The sequence below is a fragment of the Calonectris borealis genome, chromosome 2, assembly GCF_964195595.1.
Source record: "Calonectris borealis chromosome 2, bCalBor7.hap1.2, whole genome shotgun sequence".
Classification (NCBI taxonomy): domain Eukaryota; kingdom Metazoa; phylum Chordata; class Aves; order Procellariiformes; family Procellariidae; genus Calonectris; species Calonectris borealis.
In genome coordinates, this window is record NC_134313.1 from 27484560 (window position 1) to 27502187 (window position 17628).

At 41.6% G+C, this 17628-nt stretch overlaps 1 protein-coding gene across 1 annotated transcript; it reads right to left on the reverse strand.

Moving 5' to 3' along the window:
- Nucleotides 1-8764: 8764 nt before the first annotated feature.
- Nucleotides 8765-16698, reverse strand: PDP1 (pyruvate dehydrogenase phosphatase catalytic subunit 1). Its single transcript, XM_075141485.1, has 2 exons — nucleotides 16573-16698; nucleotides 8765-12760 (listed from the first exon to the last, which is right to left on the reverse strand). Exon 2 carries the CDS (start codon nucleotides 12714-12716, stop codon nucleotides 11109-11111), a length of 1608 nt encoding a protein of 535 aa, XP_074997586.1. The 5' UTR covers nucleotides 12717-12760; nucleotides 16573-16698; the 3' UTR covers nucleotides 8765-11108.
- Between the last annotated feature and the right edge of the window lie 930 nt (nucleotides 16699-17628).

The window sequence follows — 17628 nt, forward strand, 5'->3', positions numbered from 1 at the left end:
ACTGAGGCTTGTCAGGCTTGCTCTGTCCAAACTCCTCTTGACGTGCCTAGCGCTTTGTTTCACCTGGTTTAGCTACGACAGCAATTTCTCTAACTGACATGGGGGGGTTGAGTAGGAGAGTTGGGCTAGGCGATCTCCAGAGGTGCCTGCCACCCTCAACCGTTCTGCATTTCCCTGAAAATGCAGAAATTCACCCAGAATTTGCCTCTCATTAAAGAACTACACAGACTTTTTTTTTTTAAATCAAGTTTGGCTTCTCAAGAAAATTTCAAACCACAATTTCCTCCATATTGTGACCTTCTCTTTTTTTAACTCAAGTGACTAATTACAGATCATGAAGGAATGAATAGTAAAGAGCTGATGTAAAGTATTTGGGAGGAGTCTACAGATATAGAATGTTTTATTCAAATTCTTAAGTGACAAAATACTGTTTTAGTATGATTGAAATTTTAAGAAAAAAGCAAACTAGCAACTAAAAAATTTGTAACATTGCTGCTCTTCATTGCTTCTCTGAAGAGTAATTAGGAAAATTCATTTGTGTGAATGCTTGCAAATGCAATTAAGCATATGAAAATGGATACACATTTTGAATCCAAGATGCCTTTTGCAGCCATTGTAACTTACGCTGCTTCTTAGTTTCTTCCTACAAATACACCTGCAAAGACCTTAGGTAGGTTTAGTGGTTTTTAAAATCAGGAGTAGATCAAAACTATTATCAATTTAATCAAACATTTTCTCTGTCCTTATTAATCACTATTTATTTTTTCTTTGTACCCCTCTTTTACAAGAAAACTTTGAACTTACAATGCAAAAGATTTATTTTTTGTTGTTTTTTTTTGAGGGGGGTGTTTTTTTTTCAGCTGGAACTGGATATTTTACTTCACATTTTACAAACTTTCATCCAAACCAATAATGTTTTTTATTGTCACAGTATATATAGGATTGCCCATTAAATTATTATGCCAAAGCTCTGAGTCAAGTTTTTTTTATCTCTGGGTTTTGCATTCCTGTCCTGCATTGCTGTCAGGTCTGGATGTATTATTGTCCCTGTTAATCTAATATTCTAGAACATCATTTTTTGTTTAGTGTGTAGCAATTAATAATTCAAGAATTCACTATTGCAAAGTCCAAATGCATGTTGGATTTATGTTCCTGGCAGGTTCTGCCCAAACAATCACATCATCAATACAGACTTATTCACTATTCTGCCAAACTCTCACCAGTGGAATATTTTGGGAACTAAATTTATCTCAGAGGAAGCCTCTGGAAATGAAATACTCCCGAAAGCCATCTTAAGATAAAAATTTGAGTTCTTTGTCTATGAAGCTGTAGCTGCCAGGTATCATGTGATGCTCCCAGTTTTGCAAACAACTCTATCATCCGATTATTTACTCCCCTCTTGGTAGCAGATGACCCAGTTGTCTCTGATGGACTTGCAGGATCTCCGCATGCCCTGAGGACGTTTTGTTTAAGGAATGCACATGGACACCCATGTACATGCTTGCAGCATGCTCTTCTCTTGGGTGAGGGCGATTTAAGATAGACAAAATGAACTCTCTGTACTTTGTCTTCAGGATAGCAGCATTCACCTGAGGTATGGAGAACTAGAAAAACTTGTTGAACAAGGGAATGCCACAATGATTAGTATTCATTTGGGCAGCAACTGATGGAATGCATGAGAGCAAAACTTCCATTTTTGCATTTTAACAACCGTGAAAATGTCAGCATATAGCTGCTTTTAACTACATCGTAAGCCAAACATAACTTTTCATGACCTACAAGAACAGCCTTAGGGCCCAAAAATCTCTGAAAAAAACATATAGCCATCATTCAAATTAGAAGACTTTGATAGAAAATTAAGTGACAAAAAGATAAACAAAAGGGAATAGAGAAAAATAACCCTCACCAGGCTGTGATACGAAGAAAAAGACATGATGGATTATTGACTGTGCATTATCCTTGACAATGCATTAAAGCAGCTAAATGAATTCTTGTGTGCCACTTCTGTTCTTCCTTCTTTCCAATGGGTGCTTCTCAGTTCTGATTTTCATTTCTTTCCTCTACTTAGTCTTTCTGATCCTTTTTTCTTCCTTCCTCACTCACAGCTTCCTTTCTTCTGCACTGAGGTGCCATGGCAATGTAAAAATCAGAAAGGTATTGTTTTGTAATGTGCACAGTCCTTGATTTTTAAAATTCCCTACACCCATACACTTGTCTCGATGACTTGTGGCTCTGTTTTCATGTTTGCACAAAAATGGTGAAGTAAAAAAAATCAAAACAGCAGCACCTGTACCTTATTCAGCTTGCTTTTTTTTTTTTAAGCAGCAGCTTTTTTGGTCTTCAGCTTAGGCATTCAGCCATTTCTGATCTCACATGCAGCCTGCTGTTTGTGTTCTTTTTCTGAGCAGGACCATGCCACCAACAATAACTAATACAAGACCTTTGTCTTCATAGCTGTCTCTGACATCATTATAGTTTATTGTGCTGCCTTCTGCATGTTTTATGACACAATCATAGAGCTTTTCTTTCCTGTGTATAATTCCAACTTTAAAGACACATTGTAATACCCTTATATGTTCCTACTTCATTCTGAATTTTTTTTTTAGGATTCACATTCACTGTATTTCTGTGTACTGCTGAAAAGCTACACATTCTACTGCTTTTCTGAAACTGTCTCCTAACTACTCACTGCCATTTCAGTCATTGCCTCACAGCTTATGTTATGCTTTTTCTGTCTCTTCATTAGCTAGACAGATCTTGTGTTATTTTTATTTTTTTTTTTTAAGAGTTGCTGCCACACTGAGTCAGAGCTTCCAAGCACCCTGGGAACACTTGATCTCATATCAAAGGGACTTTCACGATTCCCTGACTTCAGAACTGAGCTTTTAATCTCACTGCTGTGATGTGCTTCAAAGGCTCCTGTAAGCTGCTGCATCGGGAAATAGGGCACGTAGCACTCAGATATTTCTATTTTAATACAGGTTAGCAAATACAGAAAGCATCAAAATTGTCTGAGTTGTCTTTTACCAAATTCAATAATGATATATTCCAACTGTTTGAACCCTTGTCACAGCCCGGCAATTTTAATTCACAAAATTTTTTTTGTTACCGTGGCTTTAAAACGCAGCAATATCAATTTGACTGCTTGCCAGCTACCAACCTAGAGCAGTTTTGTTATTTTTTAGGGCCTAATCTTGTATTACTTTCTCTCTTCCTCATACTTTTCGGTCTGTTGGATTTCCACAATAGTTTTTTTGCATACTCTTGTCAAAGTACCAGTAGTCAGTAGCCTTCTCAGCTGTAAGAAGTGCATATCTTAATTTACAGATCTTTTCACCTGCTTCAAGATGATTTGGCATAAAGTTATATAAACATGGAGCAAATGAAAAAAAAAAATCCAAAACCCCCACAGAATGTCAGGTGTCTGTCTAATACCTACAAATATTTTTTATGCTTATCTATCTTTCTGACATTGAGCTAGACGGCTAGAATCTTTTAATGTCAGTGTTTGCTAAGCAGTGAATGGCACCTCAGTGTCCATTTCTAGATCGGATTCACTGTTTGGCAGAAGTCTGCCACATCACAGTCCTGCCAAGCTGCCTGCTAGAAGACTCTTCTCCCTTCTATACTATTAACTACAAGTTAGGATTGTTTGGGTTTTTCTTAATTATTAATATTTTAGTCTTTTACAAGCTAGACTATTTTGATAAAAAGGCATTTTCTCCCTAATTTAGGAATTTTTATTTCTTTTTCAGATAAAGGGGAACTATGTAAAGGCCTGGATCATATTTCCTATAGAGCTGTTCTTACAATTGAGCTTCGTAATAGAATGAATAGAAGAACATAGATTCCTCTGATCAGCTGTGTTGTGAGCTTTACTTTATAGATTCCCACTCATTCAAGCTAGAAGGAATGCTGAATACTGTTGCAAGTGCAGGCTTTAGAGGTTATGCCAAGGAAACCATAGTTGCTCACTTACAACTGTTAAACAGAGCAGAGCTCTGTAACAGGCAGAACAAAGGGTAATAAGGCTATTTGCAGGTACATTAGGTTCAACACTGAATTAAAAAACCTAGAGATAGTCATTATGCAGAAGTGGCAGATGCAAAAGCTGCAGGACCACTGTATCCTTGAAGACATTGGAAAGACTGGTTAAGATTTCCCTCCATAAAACACCTAAATGGAGCTGCCTATACGTGAACAAGATGACTAAGCTTCTATTACAGTCAGTGGAGTTTAATGTAAGAGTGGAGTGGGCTGAATAGCTATGGAGACTCCACAGCATGCACTGAATACAGCTCCACCACCTGCAATAGGAATTTCAACACTCAGTACGCAGGCACACAGAGTTCAGGAGTCTTAAGATAAAGCTGGTACCGTATCTGCCCACAACAGACAGTGACTATGTATACGTAAGAAAACACACGAGTTTTGCAGGGACGTTTGAACTACTTCCAGAGTAGCAGAGTGGTAGAGCTGTATTAATGTATCATGCTGTACAGATTAACACACCTTGCTTCTTAGCAGGAGTAATAAATCCCTGGCAAGCACTGCTGTGCTATAGCTAGGTCTTCAGTACAGCAGCCAGTTTTTGTTAATACACGAATAAAGATTTTCCTTTCTCCCCCTGTACAAGAGGCTGCTATTAGGGAAGCAGCATTCACTCCTCTCCCAGCTGCCTAAAACTGGGAACAGTGACTGATTACCATTAGCCATTTTAATCAACTTGCATATAATCTGTAAAATCCTGGAAAACAGTATTCTTGTATTAGTCCAGCTGTTGAGCCACCCCAGCAGGCAAGGAAGTACTAGGGATGGGCAATAGGGAAGACCTACAGAATTAATGATTATAGGCTTGCAACAATTCTGACAAAGACAAAAGTCATAGGGAGCTGATTCATTTCATTAAGATACAGAGCTTTTGAACAAAACTGGGCTTAATGCATGGTTGTGTGTCAGCTCATGGGTTGTTTTCCTGTTAACATCAATGATTTCCCTGTTTTTCATTAGGCGTTTTTCCTGTCTTTCAGCATCATGCGACATGACAGACAGACCTAACTGGATTAATTTTGCAATTAAGATGTGAGGCAATGCATCAAATGCTACCCTCAAGTACAGATACATGATATTAAAACCGAACAGTTTGTTCATGATAAAAATAGCTTGGCATTGGCAAGTTTTATTAAATAGGATTTCCTAGCTAGGAAGTCTAATAGAAAGTCTATAAATCAAGGATAATTTTTCTGTTCAAAGAAAGATCCACCATGATGATAGCAAACAGCCTGCTGCATAAACATCCTTTGCAATCTGTAAGACTGATAACTTACTTATTCAGACTACAAACCATACGAACAGATACACATTGTTGTTTTTTTCACCCTTTCCGCCCCGCCCCCCTCCTCCCCTCCCGGAATGAGATGAAAGAATATAGGGAGAACCATCCCAAAATAATCAGAAGTCTAGGGCCACCCTGCAGATTTGTACTGTCTGGTCCTGATTTTTTGAGGGGAGTAGCTTTTCAGTCTACTCCTTTTATTTGTTAAGGTCCAAAAAAAAAAAAAAAATCTCATTTCCTGTTAATTGCCACAAGCAAAATAAAGTACCTGACTACCATGGTGTACTGAACAGTGCCTGTATTTTCTTACATTGTTTTATGTAATCCTGGAAAGCTTCATGACTGATTAGGTGAGTCATTTGCAATAAATGCAGTTTCAGAAGACTTGCACACTGATCAATACATGAGACAACTTGTTTGGGTTTTATTTTACCCTCAGAGAGAGGGTAAAAAGCAGCACAGATGAGAACAGACCATTTATCCATCCCAGATTACTTATGTTTTCATCACACAATGCTCCTGTCAACTTATGCTCCATTTGTGATCCAATTATGAAAGTCAGGTTATCCTTTCCCACTACCCAGCAATTTATTATTAAAATATATGAGCAGCAAATAAAACAGAAGGCATAACCAGCATAATAGGCCAAGAGCATCTTATCTATTACATTGCAAATATGACCCTGGACTTATCCCCACATCAGTGGGGTGGGCAATTTATTACTACTGAAACCTGTCTAGTGGGCTTTTGAGTTCAGTTCTTCTACTTAAGTTTCTTGAAAACTGAAACAACACATTATGTACAATTGACACGGGTTGTGCTTCAGCATCACATGGATGGAATGCCAAACAGAAGGACCAAAATTCAAATTGGTTTATCCATTTAAAGGATTAATTACAAGATTTGGTCTATTTTTATTTTCCCCTCCCCTAAGAACCTACTTCCCATGGTAAAAGCAACTCAGGAACTAGTTCCAAGTTTTGGCTTTTGCAAGACAGCAGTTAAAAAAATCAGTCATTAATAATGTTTAATACCTGGCTGGTTGCGATAGGAGAAAAGTAAAGTGAAACTATGTGTTTCCTCCACTGCCCAGATATTTGACAATAGAACATTACTATGTTTAGCTCTAAACTACAGGCTAATTAACACAATATTTTAAAGGAGTAAACTACAAGAAATAACTCCCACATCAAGATTTGGTAAATCAGGTTAACACTAAACTGAAAAATATTCTACCAAGGAGTTTGCATAGATTGTATTTGACAACATGCTCCTGACAAAGGGACAATATCTACTTGTTTGCACAGCAATTAAATATGCTGTAGCTGTTGAATAAATAATTTAATCCAGAACACATTAGCAAGCCTTTTTCCTGCACAAATACTTCAGTGCTAGGAAAGACATTAAAACATCCTGCATTCACCGTTGAATAAAAAGCAAAACAAGAAGGGGGAAGATCCTGAAACTAAAGGCACTTGGCAAAAGAGGGCTTTCAAACAAAAATAGGGAAAAAGTACAAAACAGTTAACCTAGCATAAGAAACCATGAATGCGTTCACTCTAATGCCCACTTCATTTTAAGCACATTTGTTTTACCACAGGACCAAATACACAACGATGAAGTATCTCCTTAACTTCTATATGTAAGCCTCTGAACAGAACAGAAAAAAGCATCAGCCAAAACAGTGCTAGGGGAGTGCTACCACACTTGAAGCACCTCTCAGCAGGATATAGATTATCTCTGGAGATAGACACCTTGGACTTTCTCATTTTGTTAAATTAAACCTAACTTCCTCATTGTACATATATGAAGATAACAACATGAAGCTGCAATGTGCCATTTGGCAGGCTGGAAGAAAGCTACTTCTCCTCCTACCCATAGGATCTGCTTCATTCTAAGCTTCATGAAATTAAAGACAGGGCATTTTGGCCAGATCTTCCAACTCCACAGATTTTGTTTCTATTTATACGTTAGTGAACAACAATCTGGACCTGCACAAGTTTCTTGCATAGGATCAAACCTATCAACTGAAAGATGCCAACTCCCTTGGCATCCTAAAATGCCTTGTGCTAGCACTGTTCTTGGACTGCTGTGCAGCAGCATTGATGACAGTGTTCAGCAGCCTGTGCTCACAACGGTGCAAATCTGGTGGCATATATTTATTAGTCATGAAACCAGACTGACTGTCTGCATCAGGGAGCTTAGGACACCACAGATGGTTAGAACTAGAAACCCGAATTATCCATCTATGCCAGGTAATCTCATTACAAATATGCCTCCCCACTGAGGAAGAGCAGAGCAGCCTAGCCATCCCGCAGAGCGCTTATCAGAAAGAGTTACCAGGCATCCTCTCACTTCAGAACTTTTCTACGTACAGAGAACAGTTTAAGAGTCTAATTACAAACAACCTTTCGTGATGAGACTATGCTCCTTGCTGTATGTGTCATGTTTTATGAGTCTGCTGTATGCAAAACTCTGCCCTGCAATGAGGAATGAGTGGAAAGTGAAAATAATTTAGCAAGTCCTGTACTCACCGAGTCATGCATATAGAAGGCAAATGGAGAGTAAAGAAGTTATCACAACAGTAGCTGTAAAATACTGTCAAAAGCAAATACAATGCACATACCATTTTGAACACAAGGGAACAGAGTTGACAGAGCCTTAAGTTGGAAGCATAGATTTAGAGAAGATCTCCCATTCCCCTCTTACCTAATCTTACTGTTAAACAGTTCTGTTGACACATTCATCCAGAACAGTTTTAAAGACCGAAGATTTAAAGGCGAACTTGAAAGCTTGTGTTGACTGTCAAGATTCAGCCATCCTTCTGGGTTGAGCCATATATTTGCAGCTGTGAAATCCTTATTTGGAAAAATAGTCACAGCATCCCCCTTACATGTAAAGTAGCCATACTTTCTGCAATGCAACAAGTTTGGTAGACAATGCAAACAGAACATGTCCTCTGCCTGTGGCAGAAGAGCTGTTTCTGTTTAGTTTACCATCAATTCATTCTTATACCATTTTAATCCGCACATAAGTATTTCAGATTGTTTATGAAATGTTGTATTGCTCTATATAGGGCACAGTCCACGACTTCATGATCTCAAATTATGCTGCTTTATCTGCAGTACTGCCCCTGAAGGTAATCATGAGATGACAGGAACTGAGACATGCAGAGTGATATTGATGGAAAGATTTGAGCTTTGCTGCCAGGGGGCGGCAGCACCAGCATGCCCGATGCAGGGGTTCAAGCCTCACAGTAGCATTTAAGAGCTCTGAAGTCCAATTCTCAGTATGTTTCCATTTATACTTCGCTTTGTTTGACCATCTGGTCTATTCATAACAGAACACATTCTTGAAATACAAGTAACTCATAAGCTTCAGCCCTAGCAGAATAGCTATCACATTCTATATCAAGGCAATACACATGGATTTCTGCATAATTGATCATTTTATTGGAATCTGTTAAAAGGTGTTTGTTCAGATCACCTGTTCAGCAGGCAGTTATGCTGCTTCTGTTCACTGCATACATACTGAGCAAGTCTCCAAGCAATACATATATTATTTTCTCTGACCCCATACATATGCATCTTTACTACAAAAAGCAGCTTTTCCTCAATAAAAGTTGTATCCATGGGACCAATGTTCATTTCTTCTAGCTATGACTTGTATCAAATCCATATCAATAATCATAGGTTAAATACATCAGTATATATAATAGAGCTTTAACAGTAAAAAAGTAAGAAAGTTAATACTGCAATAGCTTAGATACATACTGCACTTGAATGATAGAACATAAAGTCTGTTGACCTAGCTAATGACACAGTCACCAAAACACAACATACAGAAGCAATGTCAACAGCCAGTACTTGTCTAAGCATTTTAAGAGTTCCCCTTTTCCCTTCAAATAAAGAAGGGTTGTGCACATCTTGAATGAGAACTTAGATATTATTAACCTTACAGCAACATTGATCCTGGTGTTTAAGGTTGGGTAAAAAAACCAGACATATTAAAGCTGCAGGCCACTAAGTACACACAGCATTTGTGAGTTTGAGGAGCCAATGTTTACTATAGCACAGGTTCGTTGTTCAAACTAAGTGTACTCTACGTAACAGTAGCATTAATTGGCAATATTTGTACTTAGTAGAAAATGCCACATCACTTAACCAAAATAAGCTGGGTTTTTGAACTGTTGATTTAATTAGCTATGATGAAGGCTAGGGAGGTATTTTAACTGAAACACCTTGCTAAAGTGAAATAAGCTGACTTATCATTGCTCTCTAGAACACAGGAATCAAGTTACATGTGTTTTCTCAGACATCAAGGGCTGGTATTTCAGCCAGCAGTTGAGTTTTTAACCTAAAGGCAGGTTAAAATAAATCTGTATACAATGCAACATACCTAAAATAGATGCAATGATGACTGAGAAATCAGTTGTCAGTCCCTACTTTTTACAGTTCCAAACCAACAACTTTAGGCACACAAGTTATAGCTAATCTTTTAAGTTCAAATTCAACCAGTACAAGCCAGAGAGATCCATTTCAGAGATTGCTCTGTCACAGCATTCTGGACTGTAAGAACATGCACACACCAGCTGCCCAGAAATACAGAGCTGCTAATAAAGAAGTTGCTAGAAAAAGCCATCAACATACACATGCATGCCAGTTAGTTTCCCAACTAAAACACTATTTACAAGCCATATTTCAATTTTTTTGTAATTTGTAGTTTTTAACCCAACTTACAAATATGAGTTCAAGTGCAAGACATCCAATATGTGACCATTTGAAATAGCCAAGTGAGTGCAAATTACAAAGCCACAAAGAGGTTAGCAATGATTTCCTGATCTTTTCAGGTAAAAATTTATTTACCAGATAAGTAACACCAGACAAGGGTGGAGTCCATGAAGGACATGACCTTTAGGAAACCCAACACAGTCTTGACCAACACCACTGACTTTCTGAAAAGTCTGAAAGTTTCTTCATAGTGCAAACTGAAGTCCTCCACAAAGTTATCTGGTATCTTACGGCATGTTGTAATGTATTATTGCCCTACAGGTTGTGCAGAAACCCACAGCCAAGAAACTACCAATGCACAAGAAGTTTAGAAGTTACCGTGCATAAGATACAATTAAGCTGTAACAGAGTCTCAGGTATTGATTATGGCTTAGACCTGCATTGAAAGTCAACACTTAGACAAATATCCTTAAGTGAATGACATTGTCTATATGAAAATGAGACAACGCTGTTACACTGAAGACTGACTTGGTTAAAGTGACCTTCTGTTTAGAAGAAACAGTAGACAATACATTCACAAATAACCATATCTACTTTGCAAGAATTAGCCCTGTAAGAATTCAGCGATACTCCTTTTTACTCATCCTTTAAGATAGATATTTACAGATATTTATAAACAGGCTTTGTTTCTTGAACAGCCAGATCTTTGATAGTTAATTTTTATCCTCCTTCCCTCCTTTATCCAAGTCTGCCAAATTCAAGACATTGTTCTAGCAGCATTCATGAAATCAACAGTGCAAAGTTATTACAAAAACCTCTTCTCCCAAGCTGTGGCATCCTCTCCAAGTTTGTGTTAGGTCAATAGCACTTCCCATGTATTTAGAGCTCGGGGGAAGGCAGGAACAATAGATATGTTGAATCTAGCAAGCATCCAGTTTATTTGCCGAGAGGTTTTTTGTGTTTTATTGTTGGGTGGCTGTTTTTTATTTGCTGCTCATACTGGCCATTGTTACAACTTTGGTAACTAGTTCACTATATTAAATTCACAGTTCCTCACTTTGACATGCACCTATAACATGTGAGTTGAACTGCACCACAATAATTGTAATGTCATCTCTATACATTCGAGCCAGCTCTTCTGGAAGACTAAGCATCTTGGACAGTCGCTCATGATCCACAGTGCCAAACTCATTGTTACCCACTGCATGACGTATCAGGTGAGTCGCTGCATTCTGATCTTCAAATACGGAAGAGATTCTTGCTCTCCTTTCTGTTAAGAGACCATGCATCTGTCCCAAAGTTACCTTATAGCCACCAACAGCTATTGGCTGTTGATGGTGAACACCAGTGAGGTACTCCCCTACAATTCTAGCCACATCCTGCCTGTGCATCGTCTCCCACAGTCCATCTGTGGCCAAAACCAGGAACTTATCCTGCGGCCGTAATTTGTGATGTATGACTTCTGGCTCCGCTGTGAGGTATGGGGGAGTGTGATAGTTTGGAGGAATAAACTTTGTATATTCATTGTCATTCAGCTGATCTGGGCCCGATTCTACTACTCTCTTCTGTAGTTCAATACTCCATTTAAACTTCACATCACCAAAAGCTCTGAAAGGCATCAGGAGACCTAAGAGACGATCTTGTTTCACGAGACTTTTCTCTTCAGACTTTGGATGCTCCATTTTCACACGCTCCACTTCATGTTCATTTTGTGCATTGTGGTCATAGGACAGATTAACTGCAGACCAAGATCCATCTTCTTCCTGAACCCCAAGCATTGCCCTACTGTCACCTGTGTTTGCAATGTGCAAGTCAACACCATCCACATGGGCCACACAGGCAGTTGCACCAGAAAATGCTACTCGCAGTACTAGGTAGTTGAGGAAAGAATTTGGATCTCCTACTTGAGCTTCCAAAGAAATATCATTATCAAGCCTCTTAAAAGCATTAATTAAAGCTTCTTTCACATCAGTAGTCTCTCCACTGTTGAGATCAATGAGCTCCTGCCAGTAAGTTCTTAGACTATTGAAGTAAAGCTTGGAAGCTTCTTTGCTAAAGTAATCATTGGGATGCTTGTGCCACTGTAAAATGGGCAACAGCGCTCTGCCACTTTCCACAGCATTTTCTATTTCAAGTAAAGTCTCATGAGGTAACAAAGAGACAGCGATGTAGTAAAACAGTCTTTCACTGACAGCTTGAGCACAAGCACAACCTGCATGGCCATCAAACACACCCAGAAGCATTCCTCTTGTCTGTAAGCAAGTGGCAGCACTCCTCCGGTCTTCTATTGGAGCATTAGCAGGCAACTGGTTGCTATCGAAGCCAAGGACAGAACTTACATTTTTACCATCAAATTCTGGGACTTTGAAACTGTATTCATTTGCCTTCAGAATGCTGTTGACCTGTGGAGGAGTGAGGTAAAATCTCTGTGGTGTAGAAGCATAATCCCTCATGTGAATAAAGTGATTAAAGTTCTCCTTTGGCCTATAAAGTGCCGCAAATTTCTTCTGAGGTGCATATCTGAAGTGACTGTGAGCAAAGTGAGATGATAAACAACACAGATGTTTATGGTGGCAGTAACACATGGTACTGCATATTCTGCTAATCTCGCAGTTACGAATCAATGGAAACAGATGAGCTGGTGCTGGCATGGCATCAGACAACAATGGTAGCCTGGAGCTTCGGACTGGAATTGCTGAAAGACAAGAAAACAACTACGCTTAGGGGGACAGCTAACAGACGTTTCCCAGAACTCTGTGTTAAGACATTTACAGCCCCTAACAAAGATGCTTATTATATGGAGTTCATAGCTTCACAAGTCTTGAGAAAGAAAAGGCATTAAGAGGTTCTTGTTTATAGACACTACATTGGGCTATAACAAAAAAGTTATACCATACCTAAGATATTTTAGCTCTTATACCCACTCAGATAGCAGGCAGGAAAACATCATCCAGACAGACATGGAGCACTCTACAGTAATGCACTTTCTACAAGACTTATGGAGATTTGTTTTCCTACTGAATTCCCAGCTGACAGGGCCAGATGTGGCACACAGGAAGGAAAACTCAGTCTTTCTATAGAGCTGAAGAAGCGATAAAGCATCTAACAATAAGATTGAAGAAACAACTTTGAGACGACATACAACTGGGTTTAAGATGAAGATGGTTTAGATGATAAAGGCAAGCAGCAGGTCATAGACAGCAGATACTCTTTAGGCAATCACAAGTCAGTAGCAGGTTTTGTTTCTTCTCCCCCCTTTCACATGCAAATCTTTAAACTTGTATGATACCATTGTGTACATATACAGAATAGCCACAGCAGTCTATGCAACAATTTTCTAGCTTATCATATAAAAATACAAGAGGTAGAAAGCAGATGCATCTCTCCTACCAACAGCTCATCTATCCCAGTAAATTTTAGGTATATAAATTGCTTTAAATTGCTACTCAATTGAAAGACTACATGCTTTGTAGTTTTTGTGTTTGCTTGAATGACTAGAATAGAGCCCTGCATAATAGTCTAAAGTTAGTTCAGTGTTAAGATAAACTATTAAGTTTAGTATTCAAGAAAAGTATTCTACTACTTTTTGCCAAATTTAAAAAACTTTCCTTATAATTTTTCATTCCTCTGAAGAAAGATTTTTCTAACATACTCTTCCTTGTCCCCATTTACATACCCAATCACAATATTAGTGTGAGTGCCTCTTAAACCCCTTATTCACTACACTTCATTACTAGGAAGTCTTTTACAATGTTGTACTTGAGAAAACTGTCCCATAGTGGGAAAAAAACTTGAACTGTCGCCTTGTGTGAAGTGCACACAGCTAAGGGGAATTCAATTTTCTCTTTCCATCTTTTACGATCAAGTTTCATCATAAAAGCTTCTTCCTAGAAAAGACCATTACAAATTATCTTATACAAAGCTTACTACAGTCATAAGCACTAGTCTGTCAGCACCACTGTACCTCAGATTTAATTGTTCTACTGAAAAACTCTTACTGCTGTGTTGTGCCAGGTGCTTTCAGTTACTAAATTGATTAATTTTTTTAGCCAAGCAGGCATACCAGTATTTCAGATGAGACACAGCCCCTATAAAATATGCAGTAAGGCCCAATATTCAATCTAAGGGATCATGCAACACAGGAGGAATTGTGCTCTGCGATCACTCTGTTCTGTAAGCTTCCCACAGGATTCTGATCACCCAGATAAGCTGAAACGTGTCTGAAAATATATGAAGCTTCACCTCATTCTCTGCATTGCAAGAGAAGGAAGCAAGTCACATTCCTCCCACCAAGCTTGCTTGTTCTCCTTAAGTAACCAGGAGCCTGTTTCTCTATTACAAATACAAAGTGCTAAAAGCAAAGTAGAATTCATGTTTCTATCACTCCACTGGCTTCCTAGCATCACATCTTCATTACCCATGAATAAGTGACTGTCAGTTTTGACTTACACTGACAAAAATTCTTGTTGATTGACCTCTCCCAGGTCTCCCACTGACAGCTACAAAGACTGAACTGGCCAGTTTTCTGTTGTTCAGCTATCAGGAAGAGCTCTGGCTGTAGCCCTGTGGACCACAGCCAGCTGTACAAACACTCAGCAGCAGTGTATTGGCTTGAATTTCCAGATGCATACTAATTTATGTTAGCCATTTCTTTCCCAGAAAGTCTATTTCTCCAGCCCAGGCTTCACATGCACAAAGCATGACAGAAGTAAACTAACTCCAAATATAGATTTTAAAATCTATTTACTGCCTTCTAATTATAAGGGAGCTATTTTGGTAACAGTTATGTGTACTTCTTCACATGACATTTAAAAGCAAAAATTTTGCTTACAGAATGGGAATGAACATCAAGGTTCTACAGATATGCCTGGTCTACAGCAGCACCTCAGATTCAGCACCGGTCTCCCATTAGACTCCGACTGAATGAAGTTCTCCTGACTGCTAAGCATTTGTGTTCAGTGCTGACCCATACATGGTGCCACAACTGTTCTGACAGTTTTGCTGTTGATCCATAATGAAACAAAAATACAAATGTACTGCTGTTATAGTGGCTCTGCAGTGCCACCAGATGATACTTTGCTGACTTTTAATCATTAGTTTATCAAATATTACATGAAACCCAAGACGAAGTAGTAAGAAGTTGGCCTCAAGTTTTCCACAGCCTGTATCGTTTACAGTAGATCCATGTCTGCTTGAGATATCAGTCTGTTTCACATACCAGATTTAATAAATCCTAGCTGATTAAGTAAAAGAAATTCCAAGTTTGCCAACCTGAAGTGAAATTATCCTAAGTCTCTCCCATTTATCCCCACAACATGGGTGCCCCAAATACAACCAGACACTCCAGCTAGCCCTTGAATAATTACTTTAAGATTCCAAGTTCATTATGGTTGATCAAGAGATGGCAGAGAAGGAAAAGAGACTAAGTAGAAATTTTACAATCCAATCAAGATTTGTCAAGAGATTAGAATCAAGCCAGTATTAAATACCTCTCCAAGCCGCCAACAGGGTACAAATGCTACTTTTCAGGATACTAATAGACTATGGCCAATAATAAGTCAGATGGTCAATTTATGGGTTTTGTAGTACTACACTGATAAAATGGAAAAAATATTATCCCTTCCTTTAATACAGGCTTGTTATAACTGCACTATTAAGGCCAACTGATGCTGCACAGACAGGTTCCTCCAGAACACCCGCCTTAACTGTGCCAAAGACACCCATGGCTTCAGGTAAAAACACTTACCCCAGGTGCCTTTCAGACACTTGACAGACCTGAATGAATTAGCCTGTTGGAGAGGACAGGGAGGGGGGGAGGAGGAACAAGAAACATTCAACACAAGCAGAACCGTTAATCCTTCCCTCCAGCCAGGTCTCAGCCCTCGGACACAGCCCAGCCTGGCAGTCCCTTCCCCGGGTCCCATCCGATCCCCGAGCCCGGCGCTCCAGCGAGTACCGGTGCGAGATACATACCGATCCGCCTGGGCCCAGGACACACACACATTCTCCTGTCACAACAAGAAGCCGCCAACATCCACAAAGCAGAAGCCCGGGGGGCGGGGGAGAAGCAAGGCAGAGAGTTTGTTAGAGAAGACGGAGAGCTCCGACACGGAGGGGGGACAACAGAGAGAAGGAGACAGGCACACACGCACGCAGCCCTTCTGGGGGCGCCCGGAGCCGCCACCGCCCGATGGAAGCGAGCCAGCCCCGCAGCGGCGGGCCCGGAGCAGCCCGCTGAGAGCTCAGCAGCCAGCGCCCACACCCGCCACCCCGCGGGCACCGAGCGCCCCGCCGGTCCCGCTCTCCCCTCCGGGAGAGGCGAGGCGCCGCTCCCGCTCGCCGCGGGCAAGGCCCGCCCGCCAGCGCTGGGCGTCGCCGCGGCGGAGACCGCTACCCCCTCAGGCGCGGCGCGGCCCCGACATGGCCGCCCCTCCCCAGCCGGCCGCCCGCCCGCCTCCGGCACGACCCTCCCCGCCCCCCCTCCACCCGGGCCGCGCGGCCACAGACCTGGCCCCTTCCCGGATGGCTCAGCCCAGCCCCCCGGGCGGAACGGGGAAGCAGCTCGAGGGACCAAGCGGCCCGAGACGCCCACACACACCCGCCGCTCCCGGCCCCCTCGCACACACCGCAACCAGCTCCCGCCCGCAGCCGCCGCGCTGCGCGGCGCCTTATAAAGGCCCTGCGGCCCGCGGCGCGCCGCCCATTGGCTACCGGGGAGGGCAAGGAGGGCACGTGACACGGAGGCTCGGCGGCGGCTGGGGGCGCGCGGGGGAGAAAAAGCGGCGCTGCATGCGCGCGCATTGCGCAGGGGCGGGAAGGCGCGAACGCCGTGGCGGCGCGATGCTCCCCCCTTTCCCCTGGTGTGCGTGAGAGGAGAGCTCGCCGTCCCTCAGCCTGCCGCACGCCGCGGGAGCGGGCCGAAGCTGCTCCTCCGTGGGGGAACCGCCGGTACGAAGGCGAGCCCCGCCGCACTCCTGAGGCCGGGCGGGCGGGCGGGCTGGCGAGGCGCGGCGAGAGCGGGCTGCCCTGCGGCACCCAGCGCTGGGCCGCCCGCCCTGCCCTCGCCTGCCCTCGCCGCCTCCTCCTCCCCCTCCCCACCCCGGGGACTGAGGCAGAGGTGAGGGCCGCCGTGGCTGCGGCTGGCAGCTCCTCCCGGAGCGCTACGCGGATGTTACTGGTGATTACTGGTGATTTGCAGATAAAAACTGGACAAGTGCCGTTCCCGGCTTCCTGCTGGCGCCTGGCACGAAGTCGAGGAAAGGAAGGGAAAGCCGTGGTGGCTCGTCCCGTTGTCCTGCAGTTGTGGCCGTGCTACATAGTCACCCTTGCAGCAGCGTGCCCCACGCTCCTTTGATCAGGAGTCGGAGTCATTTAACTTCTGCCTGTTAAGGAGTCTGGAATTGGAAAACGTCTAAAACCTTCTGTAGGGCATATTGAATTTTACTCTGAATTAATTTTAAAGAGTGGGAAATGTTTTTTTTTTCCTCTTGAAATGTTCATGAAGTGCTTTTAACAGCCACAAAGCACGTTAACTCTGCAAATCTGCCAGAGACCACTGAAGCC

Bases quoted from the DNA above. Each gene is read 5' to 3' on its own strand.
- PDP1 (XM_075141485.1), bottom strand. From the start codon at position 12,716: ATGCCAGCACCAGCTCATCTGTTTCCATTGATTCGTAACTGCGAGATT.